The 17,443-nt window shown below is 42.9% G+C and overlaps 1 protein-coding gene across 3 annotated transcripts; it reads right to left on the bottom strand.

Annotated features, from left to right (window-relative positions):
• Window positions 1-7,845: 7,845 nt before the first annotated feature.
• Window positions 7,846-17,364, bottom strand: ppp1r10 (protein phosphatase 1, regulatory subunit 10). 3 transcript variants are annotated; one of them, XM_034544773.1, is made up of 18 exons: window positions 15,705-17,364; window positions 13,868-13,976; window positions 13,673-13,759; window positions 12,976-13,111; window positions 12,832-12,883; window positions 12,657-12,746; window positions 12,448-12,576; window positions 11,954-12,059; window positions 11,718-11,821; window positions 11,495-11,622; window positions 11,084-11,243; window positions 10,823-10,966; window positions 10,493-10,739; window positions 10,236-10,311; window positions 9,929-10,153; window positions 9,645-9,768; window positions 9,193-9,549; window positions 7,846-8,855 (listed from the first exon to the last, which is right to left on the bottom strand). In XM_034544773.1, exons 2-18 carry the CDS (start codon window positions 13,972-13,974, stop codon window positions 8,695-8,697), a joined length of 2,433 nt encoding a protein of 810 aa, XP_034400664.1. In that variant the 5' UTR covers window positions 13,975-13,976; window positions 15,705-17,364; the 3' UTR covers window positions 7,846-8,694. The 3 variants fall into 3 exon arrangements, with proteins under 3 accessions (XP_034400664.1, XP_034400663.1, XP_034400665.1); XM_034544772.1 differs by having other exon boundaries at window positions 16,921-17,364; XM_034544774.1 differs by having other exon boundaries at window positions 17,126-17,364.
• Window positions 17,365-17,443: the final 79 nt, after the last annotated feature.

Below are 17,443 nucleotides of genomic sequence, written 5' to 3'. Positions count from 1 at the left end.
TAAGGCCCATGTCCATGTGTCCTTGGGCAAGAAACTTAATCCCAAGTTGCTCCCGTAGCTGTTCTACAGTGTGTGAATGTTAGTTACTGAGGGGGTGTGTCCTAATGACCTGCAGCATAATATGACAGGGCTGTACAGCACTTATCATTTGACTTCATGTGAGAATAATAATCACAGTAGGCGTGAGGGGTACCAAGCAAAAGCTATCATGAGATGTTAGGAGACCTGCAGTGTGAGGGAGTGTCATTCATTCTGTCCATAGAACATTTGTTCATATTGTAGAGTTGTAATGTTTTTTATCTTTACTTGCACATGTATATAGAGAATGTCTATGTTTAAATTAATACATTAGGATGTTATGATAATTAGTAAGGGATATTATGAAGAATATTATGAACAATGTATTAGGAAAACATAGACGAAAGTCACTGTATGTTTATTATAACTGTACGATGATTCAAGTATGAATGAAATGAATGTTGTTGCCCAAAGGAATGGTTCATTATCAGGAAACACTCCATAAACTTTCATTGCTTTGCAGATGATACTCAATTATATCTATCGATCAAACCAGAGGAGACCAACCAGCTCGCTAAAAGACATAAAAACATGGATGACCTGCAACTTCCTGATGTTAAACTCAGACAAAACTGAAGTTATTTTACTGGGCCCTGAACACCTCAGAGATCAATTATCTGGTGATGTGGTTTCTGTAAATGGCATTGCCCTGGCATCCAACACCACTGTAAAGAATCTCTAGTTATCTTTGACCGAGACTTGTCCTTTAACTCCCACGTTAAGCAAATCTCAAGGATTGCATTTTTTCATCTACGTAACATTTCAAAAATCAGGCACATCTTGTCTCAAAAAGATGCAGAAAAGCTGGTTCATGCGTTTGTTACTTCCAGACTAGATTACTGCAACTCCTTATTATCAGGCTGCTCTAATAAGTCTCTTAAATCCCTCCAGTTGATCCAGAATGCTGCAGCTCGTGTACTCACAAAAACTAAGAAAAGAGATCACATGACTCCTGTATTAGCTGCTCTGCACTGGCTCCCTGTAAAATCAAGAATCACATTTAAAATTCTTCTCCTCACCTACAAAGCCTTGATTGGTGATGCACCATCATATCTTAAGGAGCTTGTAGTACCATATTGCCCCACTAGAGAGCTGCGCTCACTAAATGCGGGGCTACTTGTGGTTCCTAGAGTCCTAAAAAGTAGGATGGGAGCCAGAGCCTTCAGTTATCAAGCTCCTCTTTTATGGAACCAGCTTCCTTCAGTCCGGGAGGCAGACACAGTCACCTCATTTAAGAATAGACTTAAGACTTTCCTCTTTAATAGTGCTTATAGTTAGGGCTGAATCAGGTTTGCCCTGGTCGAGCCCCTTGATATGCTGCTATAGGTTTATAGGCTGCTGGGGGATGTTTTAGGATACACTGAGCACCTATCTCCTCTTCTCTCTCTCCTTATGGATGAATTTACATCTCTCCATTGCACCTTATTAACTCTGCTTCCTCCCCTGAGTCTTTGTGACTTCACGTCTCATAGGGTCCATTGGACCTGGAGGTGTCTGATGCCTGGTGAGCTGGTCTCGTGTTGGCCCAGCTGATCGCCCCGCCCCCCCTCCTCTCTACCTCCCTTCCGTTTCATGGATTGTGGCGGTCCATTCATACATTGTCATATTCATGTAATGTGTTTATGTAACTCTGTAATGTTGTTCATTCTGTACACATAACATCTATTCCTGATTCGATGTGAGATCCTGGGACAGGGATGTCGTATGTGTACAGATTGTAAAGCCCTCTGAGGATAATTTGTAATTTGTGATATTGGGCTATATAAAATAAACTGAATTGAAAGAGTACTTAACCCCTCGCTAAACATTTGTTCAGGGTGTTAATGTTCTATTTCACGTGAACGTGGGAGACAGTCTCTATTAGCATTTTAGCTTGCTTTTAGCCTGTGGATCACGGACACGTGAAACGCCCTCGGCCGAGAACAAATATGCTGTTGATCATCTTTATCATAAAATAATTTTTATTATACATCATTGGATTCTGGACTTTCTCTCCGCCTGAGTCGCTCTAGGTTTTTTTAACTTAACAAGTGACCCTCGTCGTGGAATCTTGCAGCTACCTCAAGGCTGGCTCGTAGCTTGAGGCTAGAGCGTAGCATAATTTGGACCAGGCTGCCGCAGATGAAATGCTAGAGGAAGTGCCACCCCAAATATGGTCTACAGGAGACTATGATGTAGGGCAGGAGTTCTTAACCTTTTTGACCTTGGGGCCCAACTTTTCAAGTACAAAGTGGCTCGGGGCCCATTACAATAGTAACACCGTATTGGTTCAACTAATTGATGTCCCTCTTGGTTTGATTTGTATTCAATAACTAAATCAAATCCACTTACAGTTGAACAAGCAAAAGCATGATGCAATGCGATCATCACAAAGACATTGGTTTATCATGTGCATATAAACCTACACATACAAGACACCCAACAGGCGAACAATTCATGAAACAAATCAAGCTAATACAAGAACAAATTTAAAGGCTCAAGTCAGGCTTATTAACACAAAAATAACTAATACATTATTATTTAAACCGGGAATACCAAAGATACAAAGTCATTTCGCTAACAACCGGCTACTACACTTTGGTGAGAGACAACTCTGGATTCGGGAGGTATTACAAAGTCCACATACAGGTATTAGACCCAGCTAAAAGGTCCTGTCCGGTCATCGCCCGAAGTAGTCGCACCACTACCGGAGCTCCACCAGACTCCATGGTGAAGTACCTGAACATATCAAACATAAGGCAAACCATAGAAACTGAGACAGGGTTTAGCGAGGCTAACACTTGGCTTAATTGGCTTTTATACACTGCCAAAGACCTCCAGCGCCCAGATTGTTTAGTATGCGCTAACGCTAGACCTCAGTTAGCAACAGTGCCATTCGCAGTGAACCCCTATAATGACCCTGAAGGTTTCGAATGCATGTGGGGACTCTTTAAGAACGCAGTTGAAGTCAAGTGTACATTACTGTTTCCAGCAGTGCCCTCAGTACATCCCCCAACGTTTACATTTTACAAAGGCAACTCCACATGCCTACAAAGTTTGCAAGAGACAAACAACTTAGGGACCTTGACTGAATCACCATTAACATAACCCAGGCGGAAAAAAAGATATACTTTATTGTATTTAAAATATACTGATATTTTCAATATTACATTGCAAATATACTATCAAAGAATTGTACTTTCTGCAAATATATTTTAAATATACAACTTTTAACACACTTTAAAATAATTGTACTGTAATATACTTTTAATAAATATATTATAAGAAAAATATAGTTTAAGTGTAAGTTCTGTGCAATTGCTTAAATGTACTTCTTTGAACTTTGTTTTCAAACATATTTTTTGTATATTTCAAAATGTATGGTCTAAATTAGCTTTGAAACAATGTATTTGATACAGTTTAAATATATATTTTTTTGTAATTAGTAAGTAAACTTATTCATGCTATTATTTTGATATATTAATTGTAATATACTATTACCAGATTGTAAATATAATAATATTGTGTTAAAAGTATACAATAGTATAGCAAAAGTTATAATTTTGCTATACTATATATAATATAGTAATATTGTGGTAATAGCACCACATTATAAATATAATAATAAATAAATACCAAGTTTAAATATACCACATTTTTCCTAATTAGTAAGTAAAATATTAATGCTATTATTTTAATAATATGTTGTATTATTATTTTGGAATGTGTTAAAAGGTATTATTGTGAAAATGCAAAAAAAGCATATTTAAAAAATATATATTTTGATATCTTGCCGTTTTTGTGTTTTTAAATTATTATTGATTATGTGTAATTAGATACACTGAGAGCCCCTTTATAACCTTTCTAATTGTTTAAATGATCAAAATTGTATAACGTACAAAAATAGCTACATTATAAAATGTAATTGATGACCTTACTTAAAATAAATAGTGAGCTTAACTCATTTCTGCTTACTTTGTTGACCATACTTAAAGAAACTTGGTAAAGAACACTTTCTGGTGAGTAAAGTTATTAAACTTATCATCTCAAGTAACCTTTATTTAAAAGAATGAGTGAGGAGGACCCATCTTCAAAGCTCGGAGAAACTCGGCCGCAGTCGGCAGCGCTCGACTCGAATACGCATGCGCAGATGACCACTGAAGACGTTCTTTGCGTGAGGCTGAATGGCGAATGTAGAAGCGGGACGAAAGCGCCACTCTGTCGCGTTATTTTACGGTAAGTTCCATCTTACACGTTAACGGTGCAGTAACCTGGGAGTCATCGGGAAATTAGTCCAAATTAGAAACGAGTTTATCTGTTTACCTATTTAAAAGTAACGTAGCCTACAGTGCTCTTAACATATCACATCACGTTTCACTTATTACTTTTGATGACAGAAATATGAAGGCATTTTGACAGAAAGGACCGAACAGTGATGAAATATATGTTTGACCTGCACTGGTAGGAATATTGTTATGTCATATTGATATAGTTCCTCAATGTTAATACCCATTTACTGATTTAAATAATATTGGTTCAACAGGATTTCCAAATATCAAAATGTAAGAACATGTTGTATGAATATGCTGTGACATCATCTCTCGTCTCTTCTCTTAACAGATACTGTTATTAAAGAATGTCCACAGACGAGTGGCTCGGACGTGGAGCGTCATCAGGCCAAAGTGTAACAATGAGCACTTCAGCCAAAGAAAACTACATCATATGGATCAATGGTTGATGGTTCATTGTTGTGTTCTTAAATTATACTAAGTATACTTTAAGTTCTTCCAATTTAGCACAACAAAATAAATACACTTCAAATTGGGCTTAACTATTTAATCACAACTAAAATATATTAAGTACAAAATTAGTTGTTCCAAAATAGCCCACTTTAAGTATAGTTATGATTAGTAGGGCTTCAAGTATACTCAGGTATGCTAACATTAAATATACTTACATATTTATTTTTCACCTGGGAGCCGCAGGGGACAACAACAACACCAGCAGTAGAGTAAGTGACCAGAACACGGCTAGAGCTGATGTCTGGTGGTATTGCGGCGACAAGATTCTCAGAGACTATCTTCCAAAAAATTGGACAGGAACCTGTGCATTGGTTAGACTGATTATGCCAGTGACAATGATTCCATTAGGCCAGGACTCCCAGGAGCTCCATAACTCAAAGACACCCCGCAACCAGGGCTTAGTCAGGAGAAGGAGAGAGCTTATAGCCACCTCCTGTGATAGGAATGTGTATATAGACAGCATAGCGGTACCTAGAGGAGTGCTGGATGAATACAAAGCCTGAAATCAAATAACTTCCTAGTTTGAATAAATATTTCTATGGCCCACAATCAACAAAAATGTAGACTGGATTAATTACATTTATTACACCCAGCAGCGATTTGTAAATTACACTTGCAATGCCATCAAAGGTTTGATGGCACAATTGGATAAAACCTCATTAATGGCTTGGCAAAATAGAATGGCATTAGATATGCTCCTGGCAGGGAAAGGCGAAGTGTGTAAGATGTTTGGTTCACTGTGTTGCACATTCATCCCCAACAACAACCCCTGGCGGATCAGTGACCAGGGCACTAGCAGGACTCACCTCACTTAGTGAGGAATTAAAAGAGAACGCAGGAGTAAAAGACTCCTTCTCAGACATGTTGGAGAATTGGTTCGTAAAATAGAAACAGCCACGATGACAGCGACTTTGGTGCTCTGTGGATGTTTTGTATTCCTTGCCTCAGGACTTTGTTTACCAGACTTATAACCACCGCACTGAAGAAAGAGGACCAGCAATTGATGATGCGGCTGGTAACTGCGAATGTAGAAGTAGATGAGCAAGATCCAGACACGGAATAGATCTATTTAACCCCACCTCCATGTTATTTTGATCTAATGAGGTGATATTTGAAAACTGAAAGCAAAAATAACAAATAACTGGTATTAACATTTTTCCAAGTCAGACGGACCAAATTTCAGCCAGAAGCCCGGACTGGAGAACTTCTCCGTACTTCTAACTTTCCTCCTCAGCAGCATTTGTCTCTCCATCACCGACCTTCATCATGCACCTGCCTGCCTTGTTGACCTCACCATCAGATGAACTCCGCCCATACGGGAACAGGTAGTATGGAGGAGATCATGAAGGAGATCATGAAGGAGATCATGGAGATCATGAAGGAGATCATGGAGGAGATCTTGAAGGAGATTATGGAGGAGATCATGAAGGAGATCATGGAGGAGATCATGAAGGAGATCATTGAGGAGATCATGAAGGAGTTTGTGGAGGAGATCTTGAAGGAGATTATGGAGGAGATCATGAAGGAGATCATGGAGGAGATCATGAAGGAGATCATTGAGGAGATCATGAAGGAGTTTGTGGAGGAGATCATGAAGGAGATCATGGAGGAGATCATGAAGGAGATCATTGAGGAGATCATGAAGGAGTTTGTGGAGGAGATCTTGAAGGAGATTATGGAGGAGATCATAAAGGAGATCATGGAGATCGTGGAGGAGATCATGGAGAAGGAGTGCGCAGAGAGGAGCAGGATACAAAGAGACACATGCACAGATAGACACAGATCTAATCACAACAATCACACATCACACATGTTTACCTGTGTGATGATTAGAACCACACTGACAATTATTATGAGGATGTTTTTATAGCACAGGAATATGGGAGATAATACGGGTGAAGATAAATAATCTATTACAAAGATGTTTGTACTATGGAATAGTACAAAGGAGGGAATTGTAGAGTTGTAATGGTTTTTATCTTTACTTGCACATGTATATAAAGAATGTCCATGTTTAGATTAATACATAAGAGAGATATGATTAATAAGGGATATTATGAAGAATGTATTAGGAACACATAGAAGAAAGTCACTGTATGTTTATTATACCTGTAAGATGATTCAAGTATGAATGAAATGAATAGATCATGGGAGGCGTAGTTAAAATGAAGTTTTAAACAGCTGTTGTGCAAACCGGACGTGGGAAAAAGCAGAAGTAGTGGACTGTTTACTTTATTGTGGACTCGCCTCCCGTGAAGCGGTTAGCCAGTAGCATGAGGTTAGCTTGTAGCATGCAGTTAGCCAGTAGCATGAGGTTAGCCAGTAGCGTGCGGTTAGCCAGTAGCATGCAGTTAGCCAGTAGCGTGCGGTTAGCCAGTAGCGTGAGGTTAGCCAGTAGCGTGAGGTTAGCCAGTAGCATGCAGTTAGCCAGTAGCATGAGGTTAGCCAGTAGCGTGAGGTTAGCCAGTAGCATGCATTATGGACATGTGGAACGCCCTCAGCCGAGAACAAATATGCCGTTGATCATCTTTATCATTAAATACTTTTTATTATACATCATTGGATTCTGGACTTTCTCTCCGCCCGAGTCGCTCTAGGTTTTTCGAACTTGACAATATTTATATTACACAAAGAATGAATTCTACTCATTCTATGCATCATCATTCTCACACAAGAAATCAAAGGGACTAAACCTCCGAACCCCATTCAGTTGGCCCCCAGGATGAACCCAGAGGAACTTTGTGGTTCTTTGAGACGGAACGTTCTGTACTTGATGAGCCATCACATTACAGTCCCGCACTATTCTAGAGCCAACATTGTGTAGATTCAACTGCAGTCATTTTGAATTTGTATACATTACTTTTCAGCAATACCTCAATAAACAACTCTAATTGTTGTAAAATAGCAATACAGTTACATCTGGAACTGCCGTCCAGCGTCATGTATACATCGACTGTCAGTGTTGTGTGGACAGATCTACGCATAGCAAATTAAACACAGCGCATTTATGTTTGGACATTTATTCAATACACTGTGTACAAAATAATTAAACGGAAAATATGACGTGAATGTGTAATCTGTATTCATACAAACATTTCATTCCGACAAAAACTGAACCCATCTTAAAAAAGGGCTAACATTCTCATGATCGCATGAAAATAAAATAAAAAAAACAACAACTAATACATTCTCACAGTCCCACAAGAGAAACAAAGGTCATCGTTTTCACAGAAAACAGTCATATGCCCATGTCATATGATTGTCATCCCACACTCTGGAGCTGCTCAACAGACGCAGAGGGAACGGGTACACATGGTAAGACACACGGCTGTGGCTTCTTCTTCTCCTCATTCAATAGCAGCTGCTGGAAGAACCCAACATCTGACCACCATGCAGTTTGTCTTCAGGTCCCTCTTTAACAGGTCATGGCTGTGTGGGCCATTTGCTTTATAAAGTGCTTCCTAAATGTTTGTGCCACTTTTCTGACTCTCCTGAAGGAGCCTACGTAAAGGGAATATGAGACAGTATCACATGTACACAGCACAAGTGTGTACACACACACCGCCACGATCAGAAGGAATTCAGTGGTGTGAAAGCTTTCTGTCTGTTTGGTCGACCGTGTTAAGGGTGTGGAAAGAGATGGATGAGATGGTAGCTAGCTGCAGCAGCTCATAGTGGTTCAGTGTCACTGTTAAAAATGATCCCAATAAAAACACACAGTGGCATCAGTGATCGTGTCCCAGCCTTCCGTGAGCACAGCTGGCTGCTTCAGGCCAGTCTCTAACAGTGAGGGGTTGATCAAAGCTCTGAGATGGTCCCGTTGGCAGCAGTGCCACTAGTGTCCGTGCTGTGGGTGCTGGTTGTGTTGGTTGTTAGCGGGGTGATTGGGGGGCAGCAGGGGTCCGTTCACACCAGGATGGTAGAAAGCACAGTTGCTCTCGTATCTGCAGCTTCCCTTCATCATGAAGTGACGACACACTGGCCTCTTGGACATGTCTGACAGGAGGAGACACCGCAGCGTTACCATCACTCATACACACACACACACACACACACACACTTCCTCCTCGCACTTTATACATTAAATGACTCAATATAGGTTTTCTAATAACGTTTTTGTTACCTTAGAATGAGCTCTTTATATCTACATACGGAACATGTATCTACAGTAGCCCAGAACGGACAAACTAAAGGCCGGCTCGGTTTTCACATTGTCACTGGAATCAAATTCTACAAATAATCTAATACCAATACCATAATATTAGGATTAGGATTTATGAGGGTAGGTCATTTCAACCCTTTACAGCTGACCACAGGCCCCTGTCCCACATACCATTCATGTTGTTGTGCCCTCCTCTTGGCCCCCCTCGTCCTCTGCCCCTGAAACCCGGCTCTCCTCCTCGGCCCCGTCCTCCTCGGTGGAAGTGGCCCCCTCTGTGAGGCCCTCCTCTCATGGATTCATCTCCCCAGTAGTTGCCATTGTCTCCTCGGCCCTGGCCCGGTGGCGGCCCCATCATGCGTGGGCCTCCACTGCTGTTGAAAGGTGGGCCGTGGTTGTGAGGGGGTGGAGGGTGGTTGAAGCGAGGACCGCCGGGTGGATTGTTGGGTGGGTAGCCGCCGTTCATGGGCATCTGCATGTGCAGGTTCATGTTGTTCATACCTGGACCGTGGCCCAGCAAACCCGGGTTGACTAGATAGAAAAAGTACAGGTTACTTAAGGATGAGTAACAGGACCCCCACAGGTGGTCATGCTGCTACGATAGAAGGAGGAGACATTGACTTTACCTGGTGGAGGTCCCCCCTGGTTCTGGTTCTGGGTTTGCTGCAAAGAGCCCAGTAGCTGTTTAATCTTGTCTGAGAAATTGGGCTGCTTGATCAAGTCTTCAGTAGACTGGTTACCAGAAGCCCCCTGAGGACAGACAGCCACACATCAGCTTCACACTACAACTAGCAAAACCTGCTCACATATTTGATAAAGACATTTCATGACAAACAAAATGTGAATTTGGTGAACTTTGATAAGCCAGTAAACCAGGAGTGTGCAAATGCTCCCTCTATTAAACATGTACCATGATGGATGAGAGCAGCTCCTGTACGTTGACAGTGGCAGGCACAGGGTTGGTGACTGTGGGTGTGGCCTGCGGGCTACGAGAGAGAGAGCTGCTGCTCAGGTTGCCCATGAGGTTGGCCAGGACGGGGGGGAGCTTGGAGCTCTCGTTCTGGGCCATGGCAGAGCCCTGCTGTGACGACGTGTCCATGGGCTCAGCGTAGCCGTCCTCCTGCATGGTGGAGTCCTGCAGGGACACAATGTGTTCATTAGGAGGAAGAGAAATGAGAGGCTGAATGTGTGAGTGTGAGTGCTTGAAGTGAACTAACCTCGTCCAGAGGAATGACACGGGGAGGCATCGGTTCATAAGGCTCCGGGTCGGGTTCATGGGGAGTATCAGGCACACTAGTGAGAGGACAAGAAGGGGAATCATTAGCATACATTGCAGGCCTGAGTAGAATAAACATATAAAGAGTCAACAGTTCAGATTCCTGATGAACGCTGTCTTTCCATTTGGGCCTAGAGTCCATATTGTGTATTTCTTCCAACCTGCTCTAGAAACAGCAGGCTGTGTCTGAAGTCCTACCTCTCTTTGCTGAGGAAGATCTCCTGCAGGATGCCCATCTCACGGTCTCTCTGGGTGAGTTTCTCCGTGCTGTTGGCCCCGGAGATGACCAAGCTGCCGGTCAGCGTGAAGGGCCTCGGGGGGGTCCAGGGGACTCTCTCTTCCATGGTGTCATGGGAGAGGCGGCGGGCCATCTCAAACGTCTGCCTGTCCATCATCAGCTCTCGTTTAGCGGCCTCACCAAAGTCCTTGATCTTGTTGACGTTGACTGTGAATGATGTGTCATATTAGAAGTCATATAACTCAGCTAGGAATCAGATAGTCATAGAACAGTTAGGACATTGGCCGTACCTCTCTCCGTCTCATCCAGGTCAAAGTAGAAGTAGTGTTTGAGCTGCTCTTCCTCAGCCCAGTGGACTGTCTTCTTCTTCTTGCCTTTCTTGGTCAAGCTCTCTTCTTCTCCTCGTGGTTCTGCTAGAGCATTAGGCTTCTCACCTACAAACACAGACAACAAGAAAGAAGGCCGTGAGGAGATTGACAACAGTCATATTTTCAACAGACAGATAATATAATGTGAAAGTTCATTAAACGTATCATCCTCAAGGACCGTACCGTTGTCAGAGACCTCAGCCTCCTCAGAAGGAACGGGGGTCCCAGGCCGCTCCGGCTCCTGGGTTTCATCAGCAGGAGTGATGGAAGCAGCCGTTTCTGGAGATGACGGTTTAGCGGAAGATGAAGAGTACGCAGATTGTTTGCTGTCAGATGGACTCCCCTGAGGACAGAAAAGTAACGAGAATGACACAAGTTTGGGACTTTAAACTTCTTGGAAAGTCTAACAACTATTTCCTCACTTATCTGCACCAGCTATTCACATCACAGACGGCAAATGATTACACAGACAGTACAGCGAAGTCTATCATGTTTGGTTTAAATTTAAACGACAGCAATCACATTTATTCTGAGGACATGAAAAGATACCTAAATACAAATCCGTTTTGGACTGACAATGAGATAAGTGTGTACCTTGTTAGATGTGGGGGAGACTGCCTTGGTACTAGGGGTAGGACAAGCACTGGCTTTCTTCTTTTTGATTTTGATCCCTGGCACTGGAGCAGAGTTTAGAGCATCCAGGAACCCTGTGCACTCCATTGCTGCAGTGAGGAGGACACAAGAGAGCAGTGAACACCACCTCCACCATCATCTCTCTCACATGCAGTTCAGATGTGATTGTGTGTTTCAAACCTACGTTGTGCTGGAATGATCTTGACTTTAATCTCTTTGGCAGAGTTAGAGGGGGTGTTCAGTGGTTTATATTTTTTCTCCAGAGGTGGAGCATCTGGTGGACCAGAGCTGTTGGGAAAAGGAACACAAAAGGGAACATGTAAGCACTGTCACCAGCCACCAGAGGGCAGCACTCAGCCAGTGGCATGAATCCACATCAGGATGGTGCTGTGCTATCAGAGCCAGTAAGGGGGCCAGTACCTTAGCCTCTTGAGGACTGGAGGCTTGATGTTGTACTTGTCGCCCAGCTGTGGGGCGATGGGCGTCTTCTTCACAGGGGCCAGGCTGGGAGTGTCCATCTCCAATCCTACACAAAACAGAACATATCCATTATATACAGTGTGTGAAACACCGGAGTCTCAAGCAAATATGAATAGTGAGTGTGAGATGACGTAAATGACAGCCAGCCAGAAATGCAACAGGGTGAATGGCACATTTGATCCATTCGTGTTCTTGAGAACCTGGATAAAGCAAGACATTGGCTCACCTTTTCTTGGATACCAGGACGACAACTAGATGTACGTTGTGTAGTTGTGCGAGTGGCCTTTTTGTTAAGGACATTAGGCTCAGTGATTTGGGTGCAAAGTGTGTACGCCCAGTCTTTGGGTATTCAGCATTATACTGGAGCACATTTCAACATGATCAGATGTGACATTCAGGGCCAACTCCATCACTGCTCATCAGGTTCTGTTTACCTATGGAGCGAATCTTTGCATGGCTGGGTGCATGAGCTTTAGGTTTCTCCTTCTTCTTCTCCTCTTCTCCACTCTTTTCCTTCACGTCCCGTACCAGAACCTTGCCCTCCTCTTTCTTCTTTTTCTTATCTGGAGGAGAGATGGAGTGTGTTACTACGTGTTGCAGGTCAGAGTCACTGGGAGAAACAGACAGAATTGGGGGTGCGTACCAGCAGGAGAGCTGCCGCTGCTCAACACGCTCTGGGAGCGGATGGTAGCCATCCAGCCTTCTACCAGCACAGACGCCAACTTCCTCAGCTCTAAAAGTACAACACAAGCGTATGAGTGTGATACAGCCTTTCTCTTTATACAATGCTTTCATGTTTGATGTACAAGCTCACTGACCTTCGGTGTCGGCACTCTTGCTCAGCTGCTTCACCAGCTTGGCCGTGTTGTTCTGGGAGCACATGAATGCAGGGACAGGTTAGAAGCTACAGTTGCCTGTGCACTTTACGGAGGAGTGTTCTGATGGAGGGACGGAGACATTACCTGCTTCAGGTGGTCCACTTTGAGAGGCAGCTTCTGCAGTGTGAGCAGGATGAGTTGCAATAGGGGGGTGTTGTTGGTGGTTTTGGAGTAGGTGAGCCAGGCGTTAAGCATCCTGTAGCCACCAACTCTGATAAACCTGGATGAAGGAGGGAAAGGTGGAGTATAATGAAGGATGCAGATAGTCATGGATTACACTTGCTGATCCAGAAGACACGGAAACCTCCTAATAATTACTCGGATTATAAGAAGTGATTATGTTCAGAGGCTAGTGCTATTCTGTGACACCATCTGTCCATTCTCTCTGACGTTGGTGGATGAACATTTGCTCTCTTGAGTATTTCTCACAGCAGATGTGGGATCCATTCATGCTGGTTTGTGTTTGTCCAGCATGTGAAACGTTGGTAAAAAAACAGACCGAATTGTAACTTGATACTAACTCTAGAAACATGTATGTAGAAATGGTTCCAGGCCTAACTATAAGGTTTATTGATGCACTTCATTTGGTCTGAACACTCTTTAGTTTATTTTAGTATCATGGAAAAGCTGTGAAAAAGACCGTGAGTTAACCTGAAGTATGAGTTCAATTTACAGTTCTTCCAATTTAATGGAATATTATCATACTTGTATCCATACGTGTCAATATGAATTAAGAACCAGATGTGCAACATACAGCATATGAAGTAGAAGTAAGGCCTACCTATTCAGAACATCATGGGATTTGGTCTGCAGCAGGATGCTCAGGTACATACATCTACTGACCATCTTGGTAGAAGCTTTCATCAGGCTGCATTAAAAAACAAAAGCGGAAGTATGAACATATGACATGGTGCAGTCAAGAAGTTAAAGATCTAACAGGGCACATAAATGAATTGGGCCTCTTTCACTTCCTCACCTGAACACCTTTGGGACTCCCTCCAAGCTGCGCAGCTCTCCATCTTTCCCCAGCAGAGCCTCCACACCCTTCAGAATCTCTCTGGGGTCCACCGGTCCTCCAGCCATATCTGAAACACACACCGCAAACAATGAGTGCACACGCCAACAGGACATTTTCTGTTATATAGGAAATATATGGTCTTTGATTAAAAAAAGGTATTCAAGTGCATTTAGTGGGGATGGTTTGCCTGCTGGATAGTAACGGGTGCTCCACACTTCTCTGTAGGAATTAACGCCTCCGATCGGTTCGGTTTCTAAAATGTCCAACGGAGGCTCAAAAGCCACTTCCCATGGGACACACAAAGCTAAACGTTATCAGACTGACACTTGGTTTCACCTCACCGCAGCACATCGTCTAGACTCCACTGTGGATCATCTCCATTCTGACACTGCGGTTCTCGCAAAGACCTGACTCACAACACCCAAATCAGGAGATCAGTACCACAAGCTGTCATCAGATCTGCTGAGGTGCCACACAGGCCATCTTCCAGAGGGATGCAGGAGCAGAGAAACTTGAGCTACATGTCAGTAAAGCAGCAGGCTAAGAAAGGAAAAGTAACTCCATCAGCTGACGATCTGGCTGACCTGCTCACATGCACATCACTAGGCTCTGACAGGCAGTCATCCACAGTGCAGGGTGACTTCAGTGTGCTGCCTCATTCTTGAGATGTTTGGAGACGTGACATCAGTTCAGCAGGATGTCTCCTCTGGGACATGTACTTGCAGGACAGGATGTTTATCTTGCAGTGCGAGGCAACACTATTTATTCTTCAGGCTATGAATTAAGAAGCAGCAGCAACGCAGGAACTAAACTGCATGTTATTAACTGAGCAACAAAATACTAAACATTCACTAGAAATCAACTTGTTTCATTTACCTACCATTTATTTTTATTTAATGGTGTTCCTATTTATATCTAAATAAACCATTGATATAAATTCAATAGCTTTAACTACAATTTATTTTTTACAAATAAATATATGATATTAATATGGATCAGAAACAAGAGGTACGGTCAAAGTCTTGTTAGAACAAGAATAACCAAAGGGATGAATTTTAAAAACAAATGTTACTGGTAATGATGTATCACATTTTTAATGACACATGTCTCTCACAATCATTCACATAAAAAAACAAATCAAACCAGGAGAATGGTAACAGAATCATCAACAGTCAATGGAAACTCTATTGTCACTTTTCATGTGGTATCTGGTGAAATGAGGAATGGCCAAAATTTAGATTAAAACACATGAAAAATGTGTCTGTATGAAGTATGAAATGCTTGAAAACAGTGGAATTAGTCAATTAAAAACTCAGTGGCGTCACCGTTCCAGCCGCGGTACAAATGAGGTCACTACCTGCCGCCCCCAGGTCCCTTTGTGTCTACACACCACTCCACTGTCTAAAAGGCAGAGCATTGTTAGTGCAGCATCACATGACAGTCTCAAGTGTCATTAATGTGACTGTAAAACCAAGTCACAAATGAAAGGTGTTGGATGTTCACAATAGTGTGTCCAACGTGATCCAAACAAAGACAGCCGACACTAACTCACCGGGCCTTTATGAATGTCTGCACTGTTACAGATTAAAGAAACTACCATGACAGAAGGTCTTATGAATAACCTGTGAGTGGTTCTTGATGTAACGCTGGCCGTGCATCTTTTAAGCATGCACATATTTGTCAATGTTTATACACTTCATAATGGAACCGTTCTAACCCGAGAGCAGAACCTGCTATTCTGGCGGAAATCAATTCATTGGAAATGTCATGATGTGAGGAATCAGTTAGGTCTTACCCGGAAAACTGTTGGAGTAGAAGTTATATATAGTCTCAGACCTCCACAACACTGCAAATAACCCACTTCCTGTAAACGTCACAATCGTTACACATATACACACAATCAGTGTTAATCACGGCCCTGGATCAGTGGGGGAAAGAGCATTATTGGTGCATTGCCATAATGTGGTGTCACGACATCTATCACTGGAACATTATGGAAAACAAACTAGGACCACGCCTTCTAAAATATTATAATTGACTAAAGGTTGTGTACTAGTAGACTTCACAACGATCACAAAATAATGTAAACCGGTTATGAGGGCAGTTCAACGGGCACAGCCTGTGGTCACAGCGGAGAACAGGCCTGTCAGAGGGGGGGCGGGGGGAGCTGAGCCGCCTGCTAATCAGAGCCCTCCCCCGGTAACCACTTCCACCACGACGGCAAACGAAAGCAATCCCACACAAGCAACAATGGCTCCCCGAGCAAAGACCGTGCTGCTCGAGAAGAAAACAAGTTACCGAGCACCACACGCGCGCCAGGCAGTCTGTACTTTTCTGCTTGTCAGTTTTGTAAAAACTCCCAAAGGTTGCTCCGAGAACACGGCCAGCCCCCCGGAGCTGCCCGACGACGGAAAGCAAACCACAAGCAGTCCGCCATTTTTCAAGATCCCGACTGTTTGTGTTTAGAAGGAGCACGTCGCTTGAGTCATCCTGCAATCTTTATCCACAGATTGCCGAGTACGTGATGCTTTCGGGAAGTCCCTGTGCTTTAATTATCGACACACACGGTGCTTCATAAAATCTGTCCGCAATCCTCAAGCTAACGCAATCTTTATGTATAGATTGCAGTTTGTGTTCGTTCCGTGAAGCAGCCCCTATAAAACGATCTGGCAGGCAAAAAGTCCGACTTCATGAACTGGAATTGGGTTTTTTGTGTCTACGGCAATCTTTATGAATAGATTGCTTATGGATAATTTACGAATTTACTGACTATCGTAACTTTTTTATTTATACAACTCGCCCATTCCGTCTCACACACAAAGAAACGGAGCCTCGTGCCTCCGTCCACTTTCCTGTGTGAGCTCATTCTAGAAGCTTTCTATATTCAAATGGTTGAGAAGAACCACGCTAACTTACGGTGCCGGCTAACCAGCTACCGCTAACCAGCCCAGCGTCTACGACCATCTGCACTTGATTGATCTCGATTCAATTTAACTTCAAAATCAACTTACTATCGACACTACAGGTCCTCAGCGTCTCGGGTGTATTAGAGTGTGCTTTTCAGGCACTTATATCTCTTATTTCATCAATGTTATACCGTCAACCTTCCTTCATGGTTTTAATATCAAATGGAATACTTCTTATGGGTGGGGCTGAAAGCTAGCCTTTCCTTCAGGAACAAGCTGGAGGCAAAAATAGTAATCAAATGTCCATTACTTGAAGAAAAAAATATGAATTTGAGTAGAGCTGCTCAAAGTCCTTGACGGGCCAGTCTTCTGCAAAGCGAATTCATACCTGAAAAACACACAGAAAACACACATTTTAATGTAGAGTCTGAGAAATACCGTCGTATTAAAGCCCTTTGTTGGTTCTCGAACACATTCAGTAGGTATTTCGCATTTTAGTCGGAGAAAATGTAGAAAATCAGCCTCGCTGCCTTTCTGACTTCACTTACCTTTGACCAAATCCAGGAATGAGACTGCAGGGGAGGGGCCTGGTTTTTATACTATGTGACGAGATTTACGTCACGGGCAA

Source organism: Cyclopterus lumpus, chromosome 11 (genome assembly GCF_009769545.1).
Source record: "Cyclopterus lumpus isolate fCycLum1 chromosome 11, fCycLum1.pri, whole genome shotgun sequence".
NCBI classification, from domain to species: domain Eukaryota; kingdom Metazoa; phylum Chordata; class Actinopteri; order Perciformes; family Cyclopteridae; genus Cyclopterus; species Cyclopterus lumpus.
This window is presented reverse-complemented; position numbering and strand designations above follow the sequence as displayed.